Source organism: Nannochloropsis gaditana (genome assembly GCF_000240725.1).
Source record: "Nannochloropsis gaditana CCMP526 unplaced genomic scaffold scaffold010, whole genome shotgun sequence".
NCBI lineage: Eukaryota > Eustigmatophyceae > Eustigmatales > Monodopsidaceae > Microchloropsis > Microchloropsis gaditana.
This window is the reverse complement of record NW_005803943.1, coordinates 48572-59686: the sequence shown is the minus strand read 5'-3', so window position 1 is coordinate 59686 and position 11115 is coordinate 48572. Positions and strand designations below refer to the sequence as shown.

At 55.5% G+C, this 11115-nt stretch overlaps 1 protein-coding gene across 1 annotated transcript; it reads left to right on the top strand.

The window, feature by feature from the left end:
* Positions 1-646: 646 nt before the first annotated feature.
* NGA_2045800 (chaperone protein) lies at positions 647-897 on the top strand (the record flags this gene model as incomplete). The annotated part of the gene is made up of 1 exon (XM_005856292.1): positions 647-897. A coding segment is annotated over one exon (251 nt), but the record flags the coding sequence as incomplete, so codon positions are not given.
* Positions 898-11115: the final 10218 nt, after the last annotated feature.

The following is an 11115-nucleotide window of genomic DNA, read 5'->3' as shown; positions in this document are numbered from 1 at the left end:
CACAAGTAGACTACAGATGTCGATAAGGGCCCCAATATCCTGAGCCGAATATAATCACAGTCCCTTGCAGTGCCTACCCAGTTGCTATAAGCACTGTGCTGAGGAAATTCAATCAAAAACTGGTCAGTCCTGCCATGTTACTGTCCTGATCGTCGGCGATGCTGAGGGACGCTGAGAGGAGATGATCCGCGTGACTGCGTCCAACGTCAGACGGTTTAGAGCAATTTCGCACTGAAAGTGAAGAAACATTTGTATCTTGTCGCCCTGTTCAGATAGTTGCATCTCTTCGGCTGCGGAACCCCCCGTCTTGAAACGTTTTCACGGCTCCGTGGTAACCTCCCCACTCGCTCGCTCTCCTTGCTTCACTTTGCTGGGTCTGCATGCACCCGTGTCTGCCCTGACACTGATTTTTTGCGACCTAAGATTTTCATCATATAAGCTGAATAGATCATGGCTCTCATTTTGACTGTTTCCAACTATCTGGTACGCCCGTCTTGCAGATCAAAGCTTGGTCAAGACTAGTCATGACGGACGATGAGAGAGACGGTGATGCATCTGATGCGGCAGCGCGGCTGTTACAGAGGAAATTGCGCGCAAGCAATCAACGCGAGCTATATAAAGCGCTAAATGTGCCACCTTCAGCATCATCAGAAGAGATCAGAGCGGCTTACTTGCGTGTGGCTTCCTCATATCATCCTGATCGGGTGGACCCCCCCTTGCGAGAGGACTCTGAGGCCCAATTTTTAAAAATCGACAGGGCGTACAAAGTATTGACGGATCCTCTCATGCGCCAAGCATATGATAAATTTGGAGAGCGCGGTTTACGTCTTCTCCAAGCCGTGCCACAACATGAAATGCTACCGCTTCGCTTCCCGTGTGAGGTGGCCTACATTTTAGAGGACCTCTCTGCCGAGGAGATGCAGTACTCTGCATTGAGTGCTCAAGGCTCCTCAGGTACAGTCACGGTGCACATGGAGATACCAAGACCTTTGCAGCCACCCCGTTTGAAACAGTTGTCCGTGGAGCAGCAAGTGGAAGTCCCCTTGACCGGCGCGACGAGTCTGTTCGCCGGGATCTTCGTGATCAACCGGAAGGCTGTGGGGATGGGGATGGGGTACGTGGGTGCACGCTTACAGCTCAGCAAAGCAACTTGGGTATCCTGCACATATTTGCTTAGTCAGAAGAGAAAGCTTACCATAGAATCTTCGCGGGAGCTCTCCGGTGCCGTGAACGTGCGAGCCTCTCTGTCCTGCGCCGAGAACGGGAATCTCGGCCTGAAGTTGGCCTCCTCGCGGCGCATGAGCGCGAGCTTGACGGGCACAGTGGACCTGACAGCAGGAAGTGGGGAGGATGAGGCGATAGGCTTTGGATTGACGTCCTCTAATGGCAAGCGGGAGCTGACGGGCCGGCTGCGAGTGTCGGACTCCGAGGTGGCAGTGAAGGGTATTTACGAAAACCGCATCTCCAACGCCGTGCTCGTCAAGTGTGTAGGCAAGCTTGGCACCCGGGGCGTTGAGTGTCTCTTAGGGGCAACGCGGAACCTCTCCAGCCTGGCGACAATCAACCTGGGTCTGGGCGTGGGAATGGACGGCGTGACAGTCAGCATCCAGGCCCGCAAGGGCCGTCACCACGTCCACGTCCCAATCAAGATCTCTCCGCACCTCGATCCTTGGTCCGTCCTGGTTGGGAGCCTTCTGAGCGCGGGACTTAATGCCGGCCTAGTGCTGCTCGTACGTCCCTTTGAGAAGGCTCGCATACAGCGACAGCTGCGGATGCTGGAGCGAGAGGTCTCGGAGAGACAGGCCCGCGGGCGCCGGAACGCGGCAGCGCAGGTACGGCTCATGGCGGAGGCATCGATCCGCAAGGCACAGGTGGAGAAACGTGCGATGAAGGGACTAGGCGGTCTAGTCATCTTGGAGGCCCGCTACGGCACCTCCAGCATGCCGCAGAAGGCCCCGCCAGACCCAGAGTGGTACCTGCTCAGCCGGGACAAGGAGCAGGCCCTGGACCGGGCAACCGCCTTGGACGTGCGCGTTCCCTTGCAATTTTTTGTGAACAAATCGAGGTTGCAGCTGCCGCCGGGTAGCAAGGCAGGCATGCTGGGATTCTACGACGTGAGCGCAAACCCCACCTGGCTCTACGACCCATCCACGTCCTCGGACGGCAGCGAGCCGGACAAGAGCTCAGCAACCGCCTTCCGGGCGCCTCTGCGGCCTCCACGCCCACCTGAAGCTAAGCTGAAGGCTCGAACGCGCCTGTACGTGCGGTACAGCTACCTGGGAAAAGTGTACGAAGTTAGCGTGGATGATATCGAACCCCTTGAATTACCCCCGATGGACACGTCTCACACCTGCTTGGGCACAGAGGGGCAAGTTAGGTAGTTGGCGTTGCTGCGATTGTTAGAATTCGCACGTAAATATACAAAGAAAATGGTTAGAGTGTCAATCACAACATGCAAAAGGAACTGACACGCAGCTTGGGCAACATGTGCTTCCAAGACTTTTCATTTTTTCTTTTCACCTTACACACCCCTCTGTGGACGAGAGCTACGCGCACTCCGGCCTGTCGCCAGGCAAGAAACCGACCTCCGGCATCCTAATTGACAAAGACAATTGGCCTCATCCCTTTGGCAAGCTCCCGAGCCCCAGGCCTCCTTCTACTCATCTGGAATAGTGATGTCGCCCGAATCGATCTTGGATTGAATTTCCGTAGGTGCCTCCCCCTGCACCGTGCATCCTACTGAGTTTGCCGTTCCCAAGATTTCTTTGACTGTGCCAGACAATGTGCGGGCCATAGAACGAGGCCTCATGGTGCGAGCGATGCTGATGATGTCGTCCATGGTGAGGTTCCCGCTGTGCTTAATGTTCTTCTCCTTCTTCCGGTCGCGCGGGGGCTCCTTTAAGGCCCGAATGATCATCGAGGAGGCGGAGGGCAGCAGTGAAACCGTAGCCTGACGATTTTGGATGGTCAGCTTCACTGTCACCTTGAGCCCTTTCCAGTCCATGGTCGCCTTTTGGATGTCCTCGCCCACCTTCTTGGGGGACAGACCGAGGGGGCCTACTTTGGGCGCCAGTGTAGACGCTGAACCCACTTCGCCTCCGACGGCACGAAGTACGACTATGTAAAGAATGAACAGATGAAATGAACGAGGATTAATGTCACGTTTGCTTGTCTGGTGATGGAAGGCTGTGAACCGCACCACTCATCCACCTCCTCTATCCATAACCTGTCCCGAAAGCGAACTTACCAGTCTTGATCTCACCGGGAGCCGCAGGAGGAGGGCCCATTGTGCTAGCAAGAAGTGTGTCTGTGTTAAAAAGATGTCGAAATGTTGCGTCTACAGTGTGAATGAAATTGACTTCGGGTATACATCACCGGCAAGGAGGAACGGGTAAGGAAAGGAGCAGGGGGACGACATTGCACCAAGAAGGTCGAACACGCTCCCACCCAATTAATGCGACCGCGGAAAAAGCAGCCCTACGACCATCGATGCGCTTTGCAAATGATCTCAATACGCGCTAAGGCACGTTTTGTCGTGTATGGCGCTCGCGGCGCGTTCTCTACCCCTCGCTCCCTCCAGCCGCCACCCACAGCCACCCGCCGAAGGGCCTTTTCCATCACATCATCGCCGTCATCACCGTCACCGTCATCAGCATCCTCCTCCCCGGTTTCCCTGCCTCAGCGAGGCGGTACGCCCGGCTTCGGCTTAACTGCAGCGCGATGCAGTCCGATTTATCGCATCTTTTCGTGTCGTGCAGCTACAAACTTAGCCATGGCGCTCTTGACGGTACCCTTGCCACTTCAAAAGCCAAACAGGTGCTTCCAGGAGCCACTAGCTCATCACGCGAGAGGGGTCTGTTATGTCACGTAAGGTAAGATGGGTGGTATTTATGCTTGTACCACTAAAGGATGAATTTACCACGAACTTTTTTGCAAACATCCCAGCTCCTCGTTGCAAAGAGCCTGTCTGAAGCCACGCGGGCGGGGAAACGCTTGCGGGAGTTGATACTTTCCTCAAGTGAAGATTTGAGATGTGTCAATCTGATGTGTGAGAAAGTCGGGGAGCCATGCATCTGCCGACTTGCCAGGACCCTTTCGCAAACACCTGCCCTCGAGCGCCTTGTCCTGAGCAATAACAATCTTACGGTCTTACCGGAGGAAGTGTTCAAACTGCAAAGCCTTCGGTATCTAGATTTGTCAAACAACCTTTTGCGGGAGCTCCCGCCTTCCGTCCTACAGCTGTCTAGCCTCGAGGTGCTGTCTGTGGACGAGAATCTATTGGCGGATAGTTCTACTGGCAACATTGTAGTAGACGATTCGAAAAAGCAAGTACGTCAATTTATAAGAGAGAGAACGGCGGTACCGAGCTGTAAAACAACAAAGTAATGTTATCGTAAACGTGGGGTTTCTGATGTGGCACGTCTCCTCAAGCCCTCGTACTTATTTTGCCTTGGAGCCGTTTCGTCTTTCCAGTGGACGCCTGTTCCTCAAAAAGTTCGTGAGCACATTTGAGCATCGATCCTATCTCTTCGTCGCTAGGCCGCCCCGTTCCTCTGTGATGTCGAGGGGAGGAACCGTGAGAAGGGACGATTCGTTCCAAGCTGTTCGCTTCGAGATCCTTACCTCCAGCGCATGCGCCCAAGCTTATCAACCAAGAAAACGTAGCCAACCATTCGGTTGTCGATTCCCATGCCTTCGCGAATGTCCTGAGTGGATCCAAACCGCAAAAAGGATTGTCCGTGGCGCTCGCGCTCAATGCTAGCCTTCTGCCCGTTCACGAGGAGGAATTTAAGCAGCTACGTGTTTCGTTGTGAAAATGATGAGCATGACTGGTAAAGGTTGCCAATAGCACACAGGGTCAGAGGGCTCCTCACCTTCAGCCAACTTCTGTCCTCGAATGAGACCTGTAACACCGTCATTGCCGGGGTCTGCGCAAACTCCTCGAGGAAAGGCTTTATCCAGTCAGGAAGTACACGGAAACCGGAGTCCCGAAATGATACTCCCACAAGCGAAACCTGGTTATTCGTCTGCCTGAGAAGAGCCCCGAATTGGTGTGTCACCCCCAGCAGTGACTCAGCCTGGAAGGATGGGAACTTGAGGGCTTTCTGCGGCGGCACCAACTCCTTGTCCGCCTCAAATAGTTTACTTTTCGTCCGATTGATCTGGCCCAATTCGTAAAAGTAACCCCGTCGAATTTCTTCCTTGATTTTTTCTACCTTTTTCAAGCGTGCGGCTTCTTTATCCGATATATCTGGCGGCAGGTCGGGCTTTGGATCGATGCTGCCCTTGTAAGCTCCCTGACTCGAGGGTTTTCCGAGCCGGGCTGTACTAGTGCTCCCAATTCCGCGCGTAAAGTCGCTTTTAAAAAAAAATTACGCGTAAGGGCTTATTACATCAATATTAAAATATTGGCATTGTTGGATTAGCTCCTACACTACCGATTTACCTTCTAGCAATCTTGGATAACTCAAAGGTCTGCATCAAGGACAGGGGAGGTTGAACCCTCCCGCGCATTATCTTGAGTGTGTGCATGACCAATTTGCTGTTGTGCTATCAGTAAAGACGCAGATTGAGCAATCTCCTCATAAATTGCTGCACGAGAGGCCTCATGAGGACGATTCCCAGGACAACGAGTGATGAAAAGGGCGTAAGCAAGAACAGCGATGCCGCAAGGCTTCAGCTCCGTTGCTTCTCCTTTCGTAGGTCTACTCTATCCACGCAACACGCGAACGCGGCCTATACACACAACACTGACTCTCACAGGCATTAGGACGACACATAGAACTCAAATTAGGAATGCAGTTGATGAGTGGAAGGCCTGGACTTCTAGGGATCGTGTTCATGATCATGCTGGCGAACAAAACTTTTGCTTTTCGAGTACCCGGGAAATTCTCGTTTAGAAAGCCTGACATGCATAGATTGCGCGCTATTCAAAAGCCAGGCGAAGCCAAGCAAAAGAGTCGGAAAGATGTCATCACGCAAGGGCTCGCAGCGCTTGCTTCAGGACTCACAATTGTATCTACTGGTTCAGTGCAAGCGCGGGTCCCTTCTTTGAACGCCAGCGGCGGGCTCACCGGTGGACAAGGGAAAAAAACAATCTTGATCACGGGCGCGAATTCGGGCATTGGATTGGATGCATCGAAAAAGCTTGCCGCTGCAGGCCATGACGTCTTCGTGGCGTGTCGCACCTTGTCGAAGGCCAAAGAGGCGGCAAGGGTATCGAATGCAGCGGGCGCTTTTGAGTGCGATCTCTCGAGTCTATCTTCCGTCGAAAGGCTCGTGGAAGCGTGGGGAAATCGGCCAATCGACGCTCTTTGCCTGAATGCCGGTGTGGCCATGAGCACCTCTGAAACCATGCCACACTTTACCGCTGAAGGTTTCGAAGAAACGATTGGAGTGAACCACTTTGGACACTTTCTTCTTGCACAAAAATTGCTCCCTAACCTGGAAAAGTCGTCCCTGGCTCACCCACGCCTGGTCGTGACAGCCAGTTCTGTGCATGATCCATCCACCCCTGGGGGAAATGTAGGTCCCGGAGCGACGCTGGGCAATCTCAAGGGCTTTACGGATTTTCTAGAAAAAGGCAAACGATTTGAAATGGTGGATGGCGGATCCTATTCCGGCGATAAAGCATATAAGGACTCCAAGCTTCTCAACGTCCTTTTCACTCAAGAGATGAGTCGTCGACTGCTTGATCGGAAGAGTAAAGTACGCTGTGATTGCTTCTCCCCGGGTCTGATCCCATCAACAGGATTATTCAGATCCCAAAATCAGCTTTTCGTGGGCTTGTTCAATTTTTTCGCTGTGAACGTTCTAGGCGTAGGAACAACCATATCAGAAGGGGGTGACTGTCTGGTTTACATGGTAGAGGCACCCGAGTTAGAAGACACGTCGGCAGTGTTTTTGGCCACGCCGCCCGGGAAGCCGAAAGATCTCTTCTCAAGCCAGACGATTAGTAAGGAAGCTCAAGACACTGCCAAGGCGCAGCGAGTTTGGGATTTGAGTGAGAAGCTTCTGAACAAAGTCATGAAGGCGGCCTGATCGTGACCAATAGGAAGCCGTCACGGAACCGCACAATTAAAGTGTTCAATGTATTTCACGTACTTGATTCGTTCCCCTGAACCACGATTCCTGCACTTGTCATTGCTTTTGCACCCGCGGCACGCTGCCCCTAGCAAGGCGGGGGGTAAGCATGGCGTCACGTGCCAGCTGCCAACATGCCGCCACCATGATGCACTCCTTCCCGTACTTAGCCTGCGCCCCGCGCCGTCTATCTCGAGCTCACAGTCCTTTTCCTTTCACGTCCAGCTCATGGGATGGTAACTGCTTATGATTTGAAGCCGATTGCGCAGAAGTCGAAAGAGACCGAGGAGGATGCTCAAGATCACGGGACGAGCCCGCATTCCTGCCTCGTGTCCTACCGCGACGTACTGCGGACTGTGGCACCAGGAGACGACAGCAACATTCGTATAGAGTACACTTGTGTACACATCTCTTATCAGTATCTTGTTTGTGGCTCGAATACGGGTGTTGTCGACGTTTATCGGCACGACGGGGCTGGCGGCAACTGCCGACTTCAAAAAGCGCTAATCCCTCCAAAGGGAAGCCAGCACGTAAATGTGAAAGTCACTTGCATTAAGTTAGATCCCACACAGCGCATCTTGGCGGTGGGTAACATATTAGGAGCTGTGAACGTGCTGCTGCTGAATTTTGATGGAGGGCAGCCGCAACGATTGCTTCACAGCCATATCCTCCACCAAGGATCAGTCAGATGCCTTGCGTGGGATGACCTAGGGCAGCGGCTTTACTCGGGTTGCGATGGAGGCACGGTTGTTGAAATGCTACTCGCTCGACATGACGGCCCAAGTGAGCACGGCGCTGGTGGCGGTGATAGTGTCGCAGGGGGCGGGCGAGGAGGGTCGCCTGGTCGGAGGTCCCTGGGCCCCCTCCTGGGCCTGTTTCAGGCGAGCCCGTCCAGCTCTGTCTTGCACCAAGAAGAGTCGGATACTGTGCAGTTGATATTTCTTGCTGTAACGGGACCATTACCCTCAGGCATGCAGCGCGCGGGCGACATCCCGGCGGATGGAATCTTGCTGGCCAGCCACGCGCGGCGATGCAACGTGCACCTCTTGAACCGGACATTGAGCAGGAGCCTGCTCTACTCCATCCAAGTAGAAGGGGGCGGAACCGCCACCTCGGGGAAGAGCATATATGGAGCGACGCTACAGCCTCTCATGGACAGCAGGGGCCAGCAGCTTGAGAAACTCTACTTGTACGTTGGCCGTCCTCGAGAAAGGTTTTGGGTCATCGACCTGGGGTCCGAGAATGCGGTCCAGACACTCGCCCCCCTGCTCGTCCCGACGCCGCTACCCGCGGATCACGACCCTGCTGACGGTGAGCAAAAGGACGCAGAGAGTGCGCGGAATGCCCCGTCAGCCGGGCCCTTCGGCGGCCGCCTCGTGATGACGCGCTTCCCGCCGCCAGGAGGTCCTTGCCTCCTCAGCTGGTCGCACTCAGGCGGCCTGGCGCTGATCTCTCTCGAGCGTCTACAAACCGTCCCCATCTGGGGCGGCGGTGCTTACGATCTTGCCGTTCTGCCGGGCAGTGGCGCAGTCCTGACGCTGGCGGTGTTGCGGGGACGGGAGAAGGCGGTGGGCATGCTGAACGTGAGCTTGGAGCCTGCAGACGGAACGGACGGCCGGGCCGCAGAGAGGCGAGAAGCTGCAGCCCTTCTGCAGCGTGCCTGGCGTAGTCAGCATGCTCGTCAAGCAGAAAAGATGCGGTTGAAGATGGAAAGAGTGCTGGGCGCGGTGCGGGAGGTCGGGGAGCGCGCACGGACGCATCTCTCCTTGCCGTCCGAGCAGCATGCGAGCCAGGAGCCTTCTGCAGTGCCAGGGAGCGACCCAGGGGCTGCAAAGCTCTTGGGAGAGGCTGAGGCTCTGTGTGCGGACGTTCGACAGTTTCTGGTGAGGGCTGCGCCGGCCTCGGAGGCGGCTCTGGGTAAGAGCGCGCTGGACTCCACGTCCTTGAAGCTGATGGCCATGGCCGAAGAACTGCTGCTGGAGAGTCGGCGGGTGCTTTCTCCGAGAGACGAGTGTGCGGCCAGCCCCAGGATAAGTGAATACAACAGCGGATCTGTCACAGCCTTGCCGTCTGCGATGGCGGACCTGCGGGAAACGCCCGTCCTGTACGGGGGCCTGGGTCAGAGATGGCGGGAGCGGCAGGAAGGGGAGGTCGCTGGGAACGGGATAGCTTCCCTGTCCAGGGTAGCTGGCGTCGAGGAGCTGGAGGGGGGGGGCGCGAATGTGGGATCCGCCATTTCGGCCCTCGCCGCCCTGGAATACGAGGTGCAGCTCGTGGCCAGCGGCGGGTTGGGTCTGGACCTGGCATTTGTCGGGAACGGTGTGGTGGTGCGAGGGCTCGCCTTTTTGGCGGACGGCCGGCCTAGTCCCGCTCAGCTCTGTGGCCGCATTAGAGCAGGCGACGCGCTGCTGGCGGTGAACGGCATCGCCCTGGAGCCTCTGGCGTTGAAGGACAAGCTGGGCGTGCTCCTGGCTCTGGCCCGGGAGGAGGACACGGAGATTCTGCTCCGTTTCATGGCGAAGGAGGCATCAAGCTGGACTCGATCGCTCGTAGGGCTTGGTTTGGGTGGAGCCGGAGGGAGTGGAGGCGGGCCTGCCAAAGAGGAGAGAAGCCCTTCCAGGCCTGGTGGCGAGCCGAGCTCTCTGTCGTTCCCGCCGTCGCAGGCCCCGGCTGCATTGATGCAGGACCAGGAGCGGGCGATAGAAAAGATCCTAGAAATGGGCGTAACCCTTCCGAAGCATGGACTAAGCAATGGAGCCGACCAACTCAGGCATCAGCAGTCCTTGATCCAGCACTTCCTCACTTCGACCCTATTGCCTTGGAAGTCAAAGATACGAGAAGAGGAGGAGAAGAGCAGAAGTACGCAGCAGAAGTGTGCCATTGCAGCGTCGGAAAAAAAGAGGTGGGGTGAATTTTTCCGGTCTGATATGAGCTTGGGACTAGTCTTGGCGGCTGAAGAGATGGAAAACGACCTGGACCGGATCGCGCGGGATGTCCGGACGCTCTGGACGACAATGGATCGCGCTAATGATTCGCGATTCTACGATGACCAGCACTTTGGAGCATTGCTCAGTCGAGTCCAAGCACTGGCGTCGAACCCTCCGGCAGATCTTAAGATGTCTCTCGAGCGATGCTCAGCGCACGCGAGAATAAAAGCCGGTGGTCGGACGCCACGTGACATCGCACGGGAGTATTTGGGGCTGCTTTATTTCAAGGACCTTCTTAGGACCACGACATTTCATTCCCAAGGCAAGGCGGCCATCACAAGCAAGAAAGGGATCGAATATCGAGCAAAGAAAGACGAAGAGTTGGAACCCAAGGAGTCGTCAGCTGCATTATATGGGGCATCAATGCCTGAAAGCTCCCCTTGCTCGCCCATTCAAGTGTACTTAGAAGCCGTGCCATTGACGGACGTGCTTGCAGAGCTAAGCGATGGAGTGAGAGAGAATATAGAGCAAGTGGGAAAGGAGTCTCAGGATTTGGAGGCTGCCATGGAGGTCTTGACGCATGTGCTGGAGGCCACCTTGGCAGAAATGGTCGGGTGCGCGGGCGACAAGGTGGCGGCAGAAGATTTCCCTTTTCTTGCCGGAGGCAAGCCTTGGCCGCCTGTTCAGCTGACTCACGTGACAGGCATGGCGATAGCAGTGCAGCAAGCGCACGCCATCCTTAGTTCCTCCGAGACCATGCTACAGGAGTGGCTACGATGCTTTCAGCCGCTGCCTCCCTCGCAGCGGCATATGATATGGGACAGCAGCGACTCGTTTTTAAGTCAGCACATACATCCTGACGACGCTGAGATGATCCGACAGCACCATCTCCTCACTTGCGAGCTTGCCACACTTTATTTTCAGATGCACACTGTTTGGCCCTTATTGGAGAAAAGCGTTTCAACAAAGGAACAAAGAAGCGAGAAGGACGACAATCGCGACGGCACCGAAGAGGTTCGCTTGGATATCGCGGGGGGATGCGCGGTGTTGGACGGGGGCGGGCGCTTTGACGCCAGTTTGGGAATCTTGCACGTAGGATCGAGAC